The 18,271-nt window shown below is 41.7% G+C and overlaps 1 protein-coding gene across 4 annotated transcripts in view; it reads right to left on the bottom strand.

Moving 5' to 3' along the window:
- GABRA5 (gamma-aminobutyric acid type A receptor subunit alpha5) overlaps nucleotides 1-18,271 on the bottom strand; it is a 93,475-nt gene that overhangs the window by 74,433 nt on the left and 771 nt on the right. For all 4 annotated transcript variants that reach the window (XM_019485117.2, XM_059720967.1, XM_059720966.1 and 1 more), the window contains exons 2-3: nucleotides 15,924-16,076; nucleotides 2,215-2,336 (exon numbers count right to left, since the gene is read on the bottom strand). In XM_019485117.2, the coding sequence (XP_019340662.1) occupies nucleotides 2,215-2,336; nucleotides 15,924-16,009 (208 nt within the window). In that variant the 5' untranslated portion in view covers nucleotides 16,010-16,076. The remainder of the gene's footprint in view (nucleotides 1-2,214; nucleotides 2,337-15,923; nucleotides 16,077-18,271) is intronic.

The raw sequence follows: 18,271 nt of genomic DNA on the forward strand, positions 1-18,271 counted from the left end.
AAAGGAAAGTAACCCCAAATCCACATTTTTCTGTGATTTAAATGAAACACCACTAATACATAGATACATATATACAAGTGGTGTTTCCTTTAAATCATGGAAAAATGTGGATTTGGGGTTACTTTTTTAACGGAAAACTGGGGATTTTTTTAAATCGGAGAAAACCAGGATCCCTGTTTATAATTTACTTACTGTCAAGGTAAGTGTGATCTCAGAATATTTGACCATACAAGCAGTCCTCTTCTGCAGAAGAGGGATCCATTTTTTTTAGTACAAGACTGAAGGATGCGATTCTTCTGAAAGGTAAAGTGGAGCTGGACAAGATCAGAGTACCAGGGATGACAGATGTATATTTACATGTAAACCATTTAAAATGGCAAATATACAGATGGCTTAACTGGTGTGCCAATGCAACTGCACCACAAGAAGACAATCACAGAAAAAGAATGTTATTCTTGCCTTTCTTGGGATTTTTATCATTTGCGCATTATAAAATGCATGTTTTATTTTGTGAGACTTCATAAGTGTTATTTACCATACTGCAGGGCTGCGGGTTGTAGCCGTGTTGGTCTAAGGACATAGGCAGACAAGGTTCTTTGGGTGAATGATATCTTTTATTAGACCAACCCAAATAGTTGGAGAATAGTTATTAAGCAAGCTCACACCAACTGCTGAAAATTCCTTAACCTGACGAAGGGTTTTTGAACCCGAAAGCTTGCTTAATAACTATTCTTCAGCTATTTGGGTTGGTCTAATAAAAGATATCATATTCACCCAAAGAACCTTGTCTGCCTATTTACCATACTGTGCACCTTAAAAGCAATTTGCAAAGGTGATGTCTAGGTCATCAATCATACAAGTGAGCAACACCAAAAGGAGAAAAACAAAAAAGTGTTCCACTTCTGAAACCTCTAACAGTGATTAGAAAAACAAATCTGATCTGTAACCAACTGGATTTAGTAAAAGTTACTTGGAAAATTTGAGTGGACTTTAGATAAGGCCCTGGGTGCTGGGAGACTGTGGGTTTTCTCTGGCCAACTAAATGCAGCTATTTTATTTTTTTTAAAAAGATCTAGGATACCAAATGAAATCTAGTATACAGCTGATACAGGGAGTTCTCTTATACTTCTAAAAGCAATGCATTAGTCTGACAATGGGGCTTTTCAGGAAGCATTACCTTAGTAACATTCTCCTTGACTAATGGAGGTTTGCCTGAATGAGAACAGCGGAATCAAGTTATTATGTAAGGATTGAACGTTACCCTGTAGATTTCTAAACAGAGAAGCAATCCTCTATAGACTGCCTTAGTGCTACAAAATATAATAATAGTTTTAACAGGTTTATTTTACATGGACTATTCATTAAGAAGGCCATGGTGCTTTAGGATATATTTTATATGGTATATGTGTGTATATGCTTACCATTTCTTTTCACTGAAACCTAATAGAAATAAATAAACAGTATTTATCAGTTATATCAGAAACTGTATCACCATTCCAACCAGCAAAGCTCATTTATGCTGAGTTGAATCACGTTTGTGGTTTATTAAAAAGCATATTTATTCATTCATTAGATTTATATGATGACCATCTCAAAAAGGCTCAGGGCAGCTTATGAAGAAAGTTATACCACTTCAAGTGCCAAATGCAAATGATACAACAAAGCTTTCCTTACCTAAAATCCAACTATATCTGTACAGTATGCTTTGGCTAAGCCCAAAGTAAAGGTGTAAAATCCCTATATAGTTTATTCCACCAAGGTTCCAGGGAACTAGACCTGATCAAGCTTTTTAGCCTCTGATTGACCTAGGCATTCATCTTCCCCCTCCATCTCAGACCCCAAGACTTACATATTCCTCTTATACTTTGTTAAGTAGAAATTATTTCCCTACAAACAACTCAATCAACTATTGTGCAAACTGATCAGGTCTTGTTCCAAGAGGGAGAGAGTTAGCTCTATCACCAGTCTCTAGATAGGATCTTATGCCCCATTACAATTAGCCACTGATTCATAAATGCTTCAATCCATTTCCATGGATTTTACTTTGATGGACAGAGCATGGGCATTTAAGAGGTTTGCTCCATAGGGAAGTATTCATTTCAAGGCTTCACTGTAGAAGTCACAGAAGTCTATATACATTACTTATACTATGTACCATATATACCATATCAGATATATGTAAATTATGCAACAGCAGGAAAAACCCTGTTGTACCTCCCAGTCCTGGGCGAAGTCGATTATCATAGCCATCGAGCAGACCATCCAAGATCCTGGTGAATATAGTAATATTGTCATTGGTGTCATCTTTCCCCGAAGGTGTTGGCATTTGTGATAAGCTGTTTTAAGTAGATTAAAGAAAGAAATACATTAAAAGCCATGTCAGCTTCAGAGATGATGATGTGCATTTCTTGACCCCAACAGAAGTCATATAGCAAAATTCCTACTGAATATAGTAGGGATAAAATAGTAGCCCAAATCTTCGTTTTCTAAAAAGCTTGTCACAGCAAAAACTAAACAATTCTTTAACTCCCCTCTTGTATTTTTATCAAACAGTTACCTTGTGCTATGCAAATAACAATTATACATTGTAGGCTTGTTTCTACAGCCCTTAGGCCAAATTATGGCTTCCTTGCTCTGAAGAGCAATGTTTTCACAAATTCCCTGGATCATCATGGCCTCAACAACACTTCTTCCCTACTTAGTCTGAATAAACTCTCACTGACTTCACTGAGGGGCTTTTAAGTATTTTAAATATAGACTTCTAGGAAATCAAAACCCCATTGATTTTAAGATAGTATTATTCAGTACTGCAGCATTCAGCCCAGGGAATTTTGGTGATTTATGCAGAAAGCAAACCTAATATTTTAATATTCAGAGTTTAAGAAAAGAAGTTGGTTAGTAACTTCCTCCTAATATTTTTAAAATATTCATGACAAAAGAAAATGACAGCAGTAAGTCATAAGTAAAGCTGAGTGAAATATTTTCATTGTGGTATCCTCTTGGTGCAAAATGGATTTTTGACCATAAGAATGTTTCAAACAGATATCTTTGTGGTTGCAACTATTTCCATATTTTAATAAAAAATAAAGAACCCAAAGAACATTCTTATTTTCAATAAAAAACTTTAAAACTAAATACCTGTTTTAATAGGAAAAAATGAAAAATGTGTCAGGGAAATTTTGAAAAAAATTAATTCTCTGGGCATTTTCGACCATAACCACTTCAGATCACACATTTCTATCCCATGCAAAAGCCTGAGAATGGAGAAACTGTGTGAATGCACTATGGTTTTCTTCACTACTCACTCATCAGACCAGAGAAGTTTGCATATTTGTTAGCAGGAGAGTCAAAATCAGGCAACACACAGAGCTGCAGGTTACATAAGAAACTAGACTCCATCCTTGCAGCCATTACGACTGATGGCCTACAGACGTGCTTTTTCATGGCCAGAGGTGTAACAATGTAGTTGGGTGCCCAGAGCAGCTGCCAAACTCATGGGTAGAGGTGATTTCCAGTTTTTGATGCATTGCTGGCATGACTACATGGCTGTGGTAGCAACTGCACCCTCCTAAGTCAGCACCCAGAGTGGCTGCCCTGCTTACGCCATTTTCCATGGGTCTTCCCTTTTCAGATTGTCCTCCAATAGAATCGTGCTCTCTCTGACTCTCCTATCCATATGTGAACAGAGGAAACAGGATTAGTTTGATTTAAAATTAGCTCTCATAAATTGGATGTTTGCAATTGGACTGTTCCATCTGTTATGTACTTTTGAAAATGAGACCTGACTTCTTTTGCAAAGTTGCCTTGGTAATTTTTTTTTTTTCACAGATGTAAAGTACCTATACTATAAACAGTTAAAATATACAGATACTTTCCTAGTATTACTTAGGAATGCGATCCATATAAACATGAGTGGGAGAGAAAGTGAATTCAGACAACAAGGAATGGAAGCAGAAATGATTTATGAGACAATCTCTCTAGAAAGCTATGTTCTGCCACATGAATAACTTAGAGCATTTCCTCCCCACTGCCCCTTCTAGTCCTCACCTCATCCTCATATCCATTGATTTAGACAAAGATCATGAAAATCAGCTCTGCAAAACTAGAATCTTTTTTATTCAACAGTACGGTGGCCCGGCTGTATGTTTAGAATAATCTGCTAGTGGTAGTAACAGTTCTATACAGCTAATTCAACAACTTAGTGTTTTATAGCTAACTCAACTATGGAAGGAGCAGCTGGTTTCTTCCACTACTTGTGCTTCATCATGACATTCTGGATGGTGCTGACCAACTCGTGGTTGCAGGAAGTTTTTGCATCATCCATTTCCTGCCTCTACTAAGTATTGGTTGTACTTTCATGCTCCTTTAACACATGACTTGGACTGCAAGTTGGTTGCAGCTGTCAGTAAGCACAGAAGAGATAACATACACCCCTTAGTGAATTCTTTGTTGCCGTCACAGTTTGAAAACATGGAATCCACCAAATCTCCGCTTGATAATCTGTCTCACTCCAAAAATACCAACATTCACTTTAGATGTATTTTCCTTCTACTTTTCTCCAAAACTTTCTCCACAACTGGCATAGCATAGTAGTTTCAGGCAAGTAAATGAAGAAGTGGCACACTAAATATGTTTCATAGCTAGTGCTCCAAATTCACAGGTGAGCACAGATTTGCTTGAACTCAACCTGTGCAACAAAATCATGAAGGTAGAATGAGTTCCAACAGCAAAGTCAATTTTTGCCCTTTGTTATTCAGTTGAAGACATTGGGACTATAACACTATGAACGGCACTTTTTTATTGATGTTGATAACAACTTAGTCAGAAAAATACCATCTTAACTTTCAAATTCTAGTTTTACATTTCAGAATAAGCTAGAGAAGATATGTTTTAAATGTCTCCAGATACACTCTCCCACAATTATTTTCCAGAACAGTAGCTGAGAAACTGGGTAATGGGCTAGGCAGAGTCAAGATAGACATGCATTCCTCCAAGAAACCAGAAATGCAAATGTGAAGAATCAGTCTAAATGTTTTGGAAAAAAATTAAGAGTTTTGATCTCATACCCCTCTATGAAAGAGCTCAGAGGAGAAGTGACAGAACTGTGGAAGTTCTTTTGTATGAACCAGTGCATTTTCACAGGTGTAGAGAAACGTGGGAGTGGGAAGGCCAATAGGAGGGGTAATCCCCTCATTTTCCTATTGAAGGAGAGCTGCTATACAGGCAAAGGAGAAAGATCTTTGGGGTTATTTTGCAGCTCTCAGAAAGAGTAACTTCCCCTGACAGGAGCTCTTCATGCACAGACAATGCTGAGTGTTCCCTTGCCTAAGTCTTTTTTTGATCAAATGTAAGTCCTTGTGTGAACCTTAACCTTAATGGTGCAGGAGAAATAATTGACTAGGATAACTTCCAATTTTTAGGCACCCAGAGTAATTAAACATGTATTTTATTCCCTGATTTTATGAGCAGTCAGTAGATTTTGAACAGTATATTGTAGATTTTAATGTCAGTGGAAATCAGGTAGACTTGTAATGTGTAACTTTGCTTAGAAACAACTTCCTAATAAATGAAGGCAGGGGATACAAGTGACAGAGGAACATTTCAGCTACCACTGTTGATGGGAAAAACCACAGAGGCCTATTTTAAAACTTTTAATCAGTTTCTTTTTCCCAAAGGCAGTAAAAGGACACATGAAATTATATCCCCAATGGATGGAACAATAAACTATTCCCTTATCTTTCAAGACCTACTAAGACATTTAAAGGTTCATTATTTTTCCCACACACTCCTCTCCCTAGCCCTAATCTAGTGTCCTTTGGGGGAAAAAACAGCATTATATACTACAATGTATTATCAGGATAGTTAGATTATGGTTTACCATAAACTCAAAACTACTAGGTTTTAAAGGTGCTTTAAAAATAAGGTAGTCAAGGAGCTAATTCAGAAAAGTAAGCCTAATTTTACCTTGATAACTGGCATAGCACATGCTTGTAGTTCTACAGGCATGTGCCTATGAATTTTCCTTTCTTTGCTATACAAAATGCTAATTTGTCTCTGGGTTCTGATGTAATTCCAATCCTATTAAACCAGACTACTGGAATCTCTGTTGTTAACAGTGAAAAACAGAGAAAAGAGAGAAAGGCAAATTTTGGAAGTTGAAGGAGTTTCTAGTCAGTTACCAGTGGGCGCGTCTATACATGCACATTTACTGCACAGTAATTTAGGTTACTGCACAGTAACCAAAAGTTAGTCCCAAGTCAGTCCACGCACGCAGTGTTACTGCACATTGTTACTAATGCAACTACATGTGTGTTACTGCGCAGTAAATAACTGGGCATAAATTTGATACCTGCATGATGCAGGTATCAAATTTACACCCAAGTTGATTCAAGTCACCATATTTACTGTGCAGTAAGGGCATGCACATGTAGATGCATGACCTTATTGTGCAGTAATTTTTGGTTACTGAGCAGTAAACGTGCAGGTGTAGACATGCCCACGAGAAACTAACTAAAAACGCCTTCAACTTCCATAGTTTCTAAAGTTAGTCCCAAATCAGTCCACACACTCAGTGTTACTGTGCTTTAATGGCTGCACATGTAAATGCCATGCTAAAACCGCTTACAACAAAATAACCCACTGAACAGTAACTTACTGCACAGTAAATGCACATGTAGTCTAAATGCACCCAGTAAATGCACCCAGTGTCTAATTTAGCCTTTCTTGTGAAATTGCTTGAAAGGATTAAGATGATATACTGATAGCTATTTTTTAAAAAAATCTGTTATTTCTGTCCATCAAGCTTTGACCAAATTGTAATAGAAACATTGATGCTTAAGACGATGAGTGATAGACTTTTTAACATGGATGACAGCAACTTTGGGAGTTCCCAGTTTTTGCATTGGTAGACATTGCTGTTTTCAGTTACCTCAGTTATGCTGAATCAATTGCAATGTTAAATAGGTTTGACAGGAAGTACACTTGCTTAGTTTTGTTCATGTTTGTCTGAGCACATTTCTTTTGCTTTTAATTTTCTTAAATATCTCTCTGAGTTCTTTACTAGATTCACTGTTACCGCCAAACCAAAAATCTTCCTTTCAAAAAATCAGGTGATGACAATGTGGTTACTTAATAGTATCATTTATAAAACACAGCATTTAAAAGAATGGAAATAAATAATTATATCGCAATTTTTTATATTACTCAAAGAAACATGTAATATAAAGTAACGTATACTTCACTGTAACATTTCAACTTCAACTCTGACTCAAACTAAGTAATTTTTTCACCAGCCATCTCAAATGCAAACTGAACACATTTTCTGTAAAAAAAAAAAAAAAAAAAAAAAAAAAAAAAAAAAAAAAAAAAAAAGAAAAGGCTTGCATGTCTACATGAACGGTGAACCCTAATCAATCTCAAATACAAGTCCACACAGATACTACTACTTCCTCTCCATGATTCAATCCTGCATTCTGTCCTCAGATAATGTAATGTGGAAAACATGAAATAGAAGATTATTGTTGTGCATATGAAGTGCAAAGTTTTTATGAAGACTGATATTCACCGTTCCTTCATTTTTATAACTTAATAATTTTTCTTCTAGATAAATAGGACTATATATATGACCCTAATCTGCATAGATGTTTTTAAAGAAATGCTATTATATAGAGACAAACTGGAAGCAACTCTAATAGCAGCAACAAAGATTTCAGTCAAAGATTGAAAAATGAGATGTACACTTGCTCCAAAAATCATTGAAAACAATGGGCTTCTCCGTATTGAACTCAATGGGCTTTGAATCAACCCAATTAAAATAATATGATGGATTGAGTAAGCATAAATTTAGATGGACAATTAAGAAAAACTTTTGATGGTTTGAGCTCCTAGAGCTAATAGCACACAGGAGGGAAAAGAAGCCCCAAAGACTGAAACAGATAGAAACAGACTAGACAAACCACCTAGGAAAACTAATGTGGAGAGAATCTTGCACTTAACTGAGCAAAAAAAAGAGTTCTTCTCTTTCCAGTTCCTGTGGTTCTTCAATTAAAACCATTAACTGATGGTGAAAACACCAATTTAAATTGAGATTATTTTTAATTTCACTATAATTGTAAAGCACCTTGCAATAATTCAATAACATATCTCAGAACAATAAATCATTATAGCACTTAAGTTCTGAGTCTAGAAAACTTGAAGGCTGCTTGATTTCAATTAGAACTAGAGAGTAGCTGTGTTAGTCTGAAGTCAAGCAGAAGGTAGGGCAAGGCAGCACCTTAGAGACTAACTGGTTCAGAGAGACATAAGCTTTCATGGGTTACAGCCTACTTCAGTGGGTGCTATAAAGTAGGGGTGTCTTTACAAGTCTTTACACATGCTCTGGGGGTGGGGGGACACTTTAATTAAAGTGGCTCTCAGAGCTGCTCTAATTTAAGTGCCTGCAGCATCTTGTGTACTGTAAAGCAGTGTTTCCCAACCTTTTTCACCCCGTGGCACACTTACATGGCCTTCCCCACCCCATGGCACACTGGCCAAGTGAGGAGTGGGGAGCTAGAGAGTGGCTGAACGCCACAGACTGGGGGGGGGAGGAGGGAGGCAACGAATGCTGTGGATCGGGGGGAGGAGGGAGGGAATTGGGTAACGAGCAGCTGAACGCTGCAGACTGGAGTGAGGCAGGGGTAGCGAGCAGCGGAATACCACAGAGCTGCAGGAAGCAGGTGGCACGGCATTTGAATCATTGGCTGGATCCACACCCCCCGCCTGTCTGGCTGCCTGCAGCAGCAGTAGGCAAGGGACATGGCTCCAGCCCAAATGCCGTAGCACACCTGGACATGTGCCATGGAACACCGGTTTGGAAATGCTGCTGTAAAGTGTCTGCAGGAGCTCATTGGATAAGCTTTAGTTAAAGCGCCCCCGCTGCCATTCTGAAACACAGGGACACTGAATACATGAGACGTGGAGGCTGCTGGAGCACACTAATTAGTATGCTCCAGCAGACTCAATGAATTAAATCTGCTCTAGTGCACTACAATTACAGCATGTCGGAACAGCATCCCTGAACGTCTACAGCAGGGGCAGGCAATTATTTTGGGTGGAGGTTCCGCTTACCCAGTTTTGGCAAGCTGTTGAGGGCCGCATGGGTAGCCCTGCCCCTTGACAGATGCCCCACCCCCTGGTCACCAGTTTGGGACCAATGTCCCAATGTCTTGGGACCAATGTCTCAGGCCAGCACCAGTGGGGCCCAGAGCAGGGCACAGGCTGGCTGGGGTCTGTGGAGCCGGGCTGGGCTACACCAGCAGGGAGAGGGGTGAGTTGACCCAGATCCATAGAGCCCCTGCCGGCCAGGACCCTGTACTCCTGCTGCTCTGCTCTAGGCTCCGCCGGCACCTGCCCCGGGACACCGATGTGGGCCCCACGCTCCCACTGACTCCCGCATCCACTTACTCCCAGTGCCCCCCAGCCATGCAGTACAGGCTGAGGGGCAGCATGCAGCCTTGAAACCCTGCTCCCCGGCAGGGGACGAGCTGGTGCTGAGTGCGGGGAAAAGCGGTCCCTCCCCCACCCTGTGCCCGGCGCTCCCTGCTACAGCTGTTTGCGGCGTCCTGAGCAGGCACAGGCAGCCCCATGTGTACTGCGAGCGGCTGCAGCATGGGGTGCCAGCTATGGGGCGGGTGAGGAGCCACTTTTTCCATGCCCAGAAGCAGCTTGTAACCCACCCCTGCTGCCAGCCTGGGCCCCACACGAGCTCCGGGCTTGCCTGTTGGGGCTGTGCCATGCTGGCAGTAGCTGCAGCCCCCCTGCTTGCTGCACTAGGAAGTGTTTGCCACCACCACCTCTGTGCTGCCCAGCATGCAAGCTCCAGGCAGGCAGCAGCAAACACTGTACAGCATGGCGAGCAGGGGGACCACAGCTTCTGCCACCATGGCACAGCCCCTACTGGCGAGCCCAGAGCCAGCACGGGGCCCAGGCTGGCAGCGGGGGTGGGTTACAAGCTGGTGCTGAGCAAGGGTGGGGAAAAGCAGTCCCTTGCCTGCCCCGTGGGTGGCACCCCATGCTGCAGCCACTCGCAGCCTATGTGGGGCTGCCTGTGCCTGCTCAGGACAGCCCCGCATGAGCTGCGAGTGGCTGCAGCAGGAAGCACCAGCCATGGGGCAGGCGAGGGGCCACTTTTTCCCGGGCTCAGCTTTTCCCCCAGCCCGGGGTCCTCCCCCACCCCTCCCCACCCTTACCTGAAGTTCCAGCACAGTGCAGCCACATGATCCCAGGCCAGAAGCCCCCACTGGGGCTTCCGGGTTGGGGGCCGGGGCCGGGCGGGCCCTGCTGTTGCAGGAGACCGCCAGGCTTCCCCTGTGTCCTACCACCCCTGGTTTCTGTCATTTTTGACAGAAACCAAGGACAGATCAATATTAATTTTCTAAATTTTTATGTGCACTGCAGGCTGGATAGAATGGCCTAGCAGGCTGTATTTTCCCACCCCTGGTCTACAGGCACACTAGGCTTCTAAAACTGCTGTTATATCAACGGTGATGTTTTTTTCATGCTCTTCTTCTTTGATCTATATCAATTAATTTTAAATTTTCAATTTCATTTTAAAAGCCATGTAGCTCTGTCTATATTTCCATTCTTCTGTTTTTCCACACATCTATTGGCATGTATACTTCTCACTAGTTTTTCCATAGATGGTACATGTTATCCCAAAACTAATGGTATCTTTTTGCTGAGGTTTTTCAAAGCAGCCTAGGAGACTGAGATGCATAATACTGCTGTATTCAATTGAGTTTTATGCATCTAAGGCTCCTAGGTAGCCTTGACTAAGTCTGTGAAAATGATAATTATGTGGTAACAGAAATATGGAATAACTATTGAGAATAAGATGCAAAGTTCAGCCATCTGCAATGTCCAACTGTATTTTTGCTTTTAAATCTTTGCCCATTGGACTAATGCAATATAAAATGCACTGAAATGAACCATTGCAAACCAACCCTGCTAAATATTTACAGAAGAGTCTGCTGACACCAGTCAATCAATCAAAGAGCAATTATCATGCATTTTATAGGCATTTAATAACTAATTATCCTGAAGAGTTTCAAACACTAAACTGGAGTCTGAAACTGCACCTGCTTTTGAGGCAGATATATTCAAGCACATTGTACTCCTTTATGCCCTCTGCCTCTGCACTGGCAAGTGTCATGTTTTGACTGTATTTTAACTCTATGGCTAGGAACAGAAGTTACACATAAACCAGTATAAGTGATCGGAAACTGGTTCAGATCTGTAACACAACTGCCGTTCAGTGCACATAAACTAATTTCAAAATGGCTGAAAATGGTTTAAGATAAACCTGGATGGATGTAGTATCAAACTTAACTGATTTATGTTAAATCAGTTTATTGAACTTCTGTCCCAGATCCCTTCTAGATTCAAGTTTATTTACAGTCCCCCAGAATCCCAGGATGCTTTGCACCTCCCCTGCAACCTCCCCCCCACCCCCACAGGGTGGGTGGGCTAGCTTTGGCCCAAGCTGCATGATCCAGCTGAGCAGGGAGGATTGCTCTATCACCCCCCAACTTCTGGCCTGGGACATCTCAAGCTTGTGGCTGCATTTCCATAATCAAAAGTGAATATCTGTTCATTTCCTAATCAGTTCAATCTAGGCAGCTTAGACTAACCTGCAAAGATTGATTCAGCCTCAGGCTTCTTGACTGTCTATACTCAGCCTGTAGGTCTAAGTGTAGAGTGAACTGGAACAATTTATCTACCTAAAGTGAAATTAGTAAACCACAAATGAAAAACTATATTTGATGCTTTTATTCTAGCATTTGGTTACTGACTTGATCATGAAGTCAGACAGTTCAATTTGGCATGGCTGTCATCATAAAAGCTTAAGCTTCTCTGAATCAGTCTCCAAGGTGTCACCCTGCCCTGCCTTCTCTGTTTATATGATACAGAACTAAACCTAGGAGCAGTGTGGGTTCTAATCCAAGTGCATTGGAAAAGTTAGAGTTGAATCTTATCTCTATCCACCATTTGTTGTGGTTACAGTAGCTGTATTCAAACACTCACTTTCAAGGTCCAAAAAACCACATTTTTGATAAGAGTGAATACCACAAATAAAAGACTGAATATTAGCCAAAAAAGGGCAAATGCCAACTTCTTACATTATTTCTTACTTCAGTGAAAAGAGGGAACAGAGATCTCAAAGTTACAATCCTAGGATTTTCTCAAGGTGATAATAGTTTGTTAAAACATTATAATCTCAAGCCAGGTTGAAAAGCCAAATCATCACTGTCTAATTTCAGTTTGGTTCTATAATAGAGTCTGATTCTGCTCTCATTGGGCGCATCTACATGAAGTTACTGTGGAGTTGCCTAATTAGTTCATCAGTAAAGTCCCAGTAGGTGCATCTACACATGCACTTTAATGTGCATTAGCCTATTTTAATACACATTAAAGTGTCACAAAAACCCTGTGCTCTTTAGCTAATGCACATTAAAATAGGCTAATGTGCATTCTTCTAGTACCTCACAATGGAGGTACTAGATTTAATGTGCATTATCTAAAGTGCATTAAAGAATGTGTAGAAGCACCCAGTGCCTGCATGTGCAACCCTATTAGGCTGCAGTAAACTAATTAATTCCACCATAGGTTAGTATTTTTAAACACAAGTACCATCCTTCAATGGCATTATTTAGTATGTTGCAGCACATGTATAGATGCTGACAGGGCTGGCTAGGACATGCAAGTACTTCAGTACAGGGGCTGTCTGCCAACTAGCCCCACACTGGAGCACCCTCATGTCTCAGCCAGCCCCTCCGCAGCATGCTGAGCCAGGTTAGAGCAGCCCCAGGCTGCCAGGTTGGCCCCCTGGAACCCGGCCAGCTGGGGCTACTCCAACCCAGCTCAACATGCTGCAGTCCTGGACACACATGCAAACACAGTGCCTGGGAGCAATAAACTCCAGTGCTAACTGGACCAGAGTTTACTACATTGCACTAATTGCACGTATAGATGCACCCATTAAAAGCCAATGGGAAACTGTAAGAGAATCAAGATCAGGCATTTAGTTCAGTTTCAGTTGTTTGGCTTTATTGTGATATATCAATGCTACAGCTGTTTTTAAATGCTTGACTGGTGACACCTCTGAGGGCTGAGTCCCATTCCACATACTAAGTTCTTAAGTGGTACTTAAGCAGGTTTCAGGCATCTAAGTCTTTAAGCATGAATGGCACATGTCCCCAGAGGCTGGGGGAGCATGGCAACCACCCATAGACAGCAGTGACAGTGGCATGGCAGCAGGGAGCTCCCACAGGTGCCCACGGCGATGTCAACGGGGGGGGGGGGTGTCAAGCGCCAACCAGCGGTTGGTGACTACCCATGCAAATGCTGATGGCAGCATCAGCTGTGGCCAGCGGCAATTGGCGACCGCCTGCAGACACCACTGGCAGTATTGGGGGCGAGTGGGGGGGTGATGAGTGGTGACTGCCCACAGGCGCTGCTGGCAGCATCAGCAGCGCTTCTCTCAGGGGGTGCACATGCACCTGCATGCACCCCCTACGTGTCACCAATGGCTTTAAGTATTCTATCTCTCCAGTTCCTGCAATACTGTTAATGCGGGCATGTCTACACAACATGCTACTGCACAGTGGTTATTGCACATTTATTTAGTACTTGTATAAGCAAGTACTAAATAAATACACAGTAAAAGGAGTTACTACTCAGTAGCACCAGTTAACACGTTTTTAGTGACACTACTGTGCAGTACCATCTCATCATGTTTTTTGCTGCAAGATGATACTGAGCAGTAGTATTTGGCTACTGCACAGTCAGAGTCTTGTGTAGACAAATCTTGTGTCTACTTTTGTAGTGTGATTTCATCTTAGCCTTAAGCATCTGAGGGGCACAGCAAATACACACCTTCCACACAAGAGACTAATAGTTAGGACACTTTCCCAAGAAGTGAGAGGCCTGGGTTCTGGTTTCTTTTCTGCCTGAGGAAGTTTAAGCTTACATCTCTCTTTCCCCACAAAGTGTCCTAATGACCTGACTGTGGGCTAGGTAAAGCTGAAGGTATCCTTCATTCCTCCTGTTGAAGTTATGCTACTGAAAGGAATACAAAAGTCATGAGGCCAGAAGAACAGCATGCAAGAAGGAGCCAGACTTGGTAGCCTGGTTCTGTTCCTAATACAATTGATACATTTTGCATTAAATAGTCATCGGATAAAATGCATCTAGGATCTAAGAAGTTAGAAGCTTACAGCTCTTCCTGGGAAGTAGATGGGCATTCAAACCCATTCAGACCTAGAACCTGAGTATCCTACTCCCCAGTCAAGTGTCTTAACCAAGGCAAAAAGCAGGTGGAGTCTTCCTCTTCCTTCTCCCACCTGTTACTATTGGAAAATAGGCTGGTGGATCTTCCAGTACAAGCACATCATTTGCAATCCTGAGTCAGAGGCTTGTGGGGTGGGAGTTCACCTCTTCCTATGCCTAGCACTTCCTACTGGCTGTAAGTGATACTGTGTGATCCCCTGCTCCTTTCTTAGCCCTGGAGGCACAAATCGTTGCCCATTGTGAGAATGGGAAATTTATGGAGCTGCTTGGGGTAAAACATAACTGCCCTCCTGAAGTGAGATGCATTTGTTTTGAACAAACAGCCACATAACATCAGAAATAAGATCTGGGCCTAAATGTATGTATAGGCATCTACTGGTGATGGGTCTCAGCCACGAAGTTCAGATTCAAATATGGATCTGACCTACCAAAAAATCTGCAGGTTTTAGTTCTGGGGTGTGTTTGTTTACTCTAAAAGTATTCACCAGTCAAATAGTTTGATTCCCATCCCTCCTAGTTCCAAATGTTCAAATTAGTTTTATGGGATTAGAGCTTATCTGGATCCATCTTTAGTAAGCATCTTCCCCCAGAGAAGAGTTAATGTATGTATAAAGATGTACGCAAACTTAAAAATATTTATTTTTCAATAAAATCATATACTGGTAAATATTTTCCCTCAACATGTAGTCATTCTAGGTTTCCAGTGGTCTTGCTCAATCTTGTGTTTAACGTCACCTTCATGGGCTGATTTTGGTAGGTTAGTGACATCTGGTAGATTATTGAAAAGAGCTGTTTTTAAGTTGAAAAATAGCAGCATAATCTATTTTATCTTTCATTCACAATTCTGCAATTCAGCAGGCTCCTCTAAAAAGTTAATTAAACAGATGTGTTTGTTGTGTTTCATGGAAATCAAATGTCTGATTATTTTCTGGACTTCAAACCCATTTTTCACTTTGCATAGTAGCAAGTGTAGCTCACTTTGAAATAGTTTTCTTAGCTGAGAGCACAAATTAAACTCTCTCTGTCCTAATACAATCTACACTCCATACACAGTGGTCAATAAGAAGAGGTATCTGCTCTCCTTCTCTTAATATTCACTAAGGCCTCAATCCTGCAAGGTATTGAGAACTCTGGCCCCATTCCAGCAAAACATTAAAGCACTTCTTAATTGTAAGCACTATTGGAATCATTGAATTTGTAGGACCATCCATCTGCTTTAAGTTGAGCCTGTATTTTATTGCTTTGCTATACTGTGGTCAGAGAATATAGCATCTGGCAAGCTTAACCCCTCTGGCTATGATTTTCAATTCCTTGTACACTCAATATTCCCATTGACTGTAATATCCACTACAGTTAGTACTGTGCATGGAAAATAGAACCAAGGACCTAATCTGTTAAGGAAGAGCGATGGGATAGAATATTTCCAAGAAAAAGAAAATTATTCCCTTTTGCTTTGGAATTAGTACAAAAGAATCAAGAGCAAGTCCTTTTTTCTTCCTGTTTTACAGTGAGTGTAAAAAGATCATTACATTTTCTTTAAAGTCCCATAAGTAAATACACTGCTTTTAGTAAAAAGTCAAACACATATGTCAACTTACCCAAAATGATTGGCCAGACTCATGGAAATGCAAAAAAGGATGAAGTTTTTGATCATGATAAAACTAGAGAACATTCCATTGTCCATTCCAAATGTGATTAATAAAAAAAGTAGTCAATTGGGTAGTCTTCCTTTCCACACTTTGCTTCTTAAGCTGTAACAGACAAAAGACAGATAAAAGCCAGGTGACCCTACCACAAAGAAGACAATAGAGTTCTGTCGTGTGTGTGTGTGTGTGTGTGTGTGTGTGTGTGTGTGTGTGTGTAGCCATCTATCGTTAACAGTTTATCTCTACTGCTCTAAACTGTCTGCTGCTGTAACCGTGCAAATGAATTTCTTCAAGGACATGTTTTATACTGTGTTAGCAGGAAAAGACAAAGCAAAAGAAATTACATTTCAATGACTCTGTGTTTTTTGTTTTCCGTGTGTGTGCGCGCACGCACACACACACACACACACACACACACACACACACTTTATTTATAAATAAGCAAAAGAAATTAGATGTCAATGATTCCAGGTTATTTTTAACGTGTGTGTGGGAGTGTGTATACATGTGGGTGTATATGCTTCATTTATTTATAAGCAAAAGAAATTAGATGTCAATGACTCCAGGGTTTTTTTACGTGTGTGTGTGTGTGTGTGTGTATGAATACAATTCATTTATACATAAGCACAAGAAATTAGATTACAATGACCCCCAGGTTTCTTTATACATGCACGCACCTGTGTGTGTATGATGGGCGGGGGTGTATACATCCCCACCCATGCACACACACATACTCCCCCACCCACACAAATACACCCACACACATATAAAAAAACCCTGCAGTCATTGAAATCTGATTTCTTTTGCTTCTATATAAATGAAGTATAGAGTTTCAAAAAAATTTCCCACACACAGAGTCTGACCCTTACCTATTATTAATAGTTACTACCAACCAAATATTCAAGTTTTCCCTGTGGGGTGTCCTGATTGGTCCTTACATATCCCCCCTGCTCCCCAAATTAATAACAAACCTTTCCCCCAACCCTTCCTCTTTCATTAAAACATTAAAAATCGCCTGCTAATTCAGAAATTCAGGCTACTACCGCAGGGCATATCAAAGAGGGGGAAAAAGTGACCTTTCTTTTCACTGCCCATAAACTGTTCAACTAGGGCAAAGAATGACAAGGGTATAACAATTAATGTACAATTTCTTACTCATAACTATATGGAGTTACATAATGTTTTAAATAGTATGCATGGCCAATATTTTTTAATCAAAGTTATTTTTATAACCATACATTTTTATTGTTTGAACAGTCTGACTTTAAATCATCCCTAGGTTATTAATTTAGCACTTAGCACCTACTTTCAGGAACCACGTGCATATTAATGCGCGTGAATCTAAAAGCGATTCCTCCCTTTCGTTGTCAAATGAGAGGAGGACAGAATGTGTCAGGGATGCTCCTGCCTTAAGCAGGGGGCTGGACCGGGTGACACGGTGAGATCCCTTCCAGCCCTACTTTCCAATGATCCTCTGACTGCTTTGGGGGGGGGCTGATTGTCACCTCTTGGCTGTCTGCCCCAGTGACTGAATGACCAAATGGTCCCAGTGTGTGACAGAAACATTTCTCTCTGTGCCTTCAGAAAGGATCATAGAAAATCACAGACTGTGAGGGTTGCAAGGGAGCTCAGGAGGGCATGTAGGCCAACCCCTTGCTCAAAGCAGGACCATGCCCAAGTAGATTGTCCCAGCCAAAGCTTTGTCTACTGGAGGCTTTAAAACCTCCAAGGACAGACTGTTTCAAAGCACCCCTTGGCACCTGAAGCGGGGAAAGCGGATCATAGAAAATGAAGGGTGGAAGGGAGCTCAGGAGGGCATTGAGTCCAACCCCCTGCTCAAAGCAGGACCGTCCCCAACTAGATCATCCCAGCCAAAGCTTTGTCTACCACAGGCTTAAAAACCTCCATGGACGGGCTGTGTCAAAGCACCCCTTTGCACCTGAAGCAGGGAAAGCGAATCATAGAAAATGAGGGGTTCCTCAGGAAGCCATCTAGTCCAACTCCCTGCTCAAAGCAGCACCATCCCCAACTAGATCATCCTGGCCAAAGCTTTGTCTAGCCCAGCCTTGAAACCCCCCAAGGATGGCTCTGGCCTTGAGCCATTCAGCAGCCCCCCCCCCCGCCCCAACCCCAGCTGTTTGACCCTGAAGGGGCATGCGAAGGATCCAGCTGCCAGGGGGAAACCCCCTGCCCAGCTGTTGTCAGGGCTGGGGCCCCCTCGGGCTGCCTGGAAAGGCAGGGGCCAGGAGGAGCCGAGGCAGGGCACGGGGTCCGCGCCCCGGAGGGCAGGAGGGAACCGG

This window comes from Alligator mississippiensis, chromosome 1 (genome assembly GCF_030867095.1).
Source record: "Alligator mississippiensis isolate rAllMis1 chromosome 1, rAllMis1, whole genome shotgun sequence".
In the NCBI taxonomy this organism is placed as follows: domain Eukaryota; kingdom Metazoa; phylum Chordata; order Crocodylia; family Alligatoridae; genus Alligator; species Alligator mississippiensis.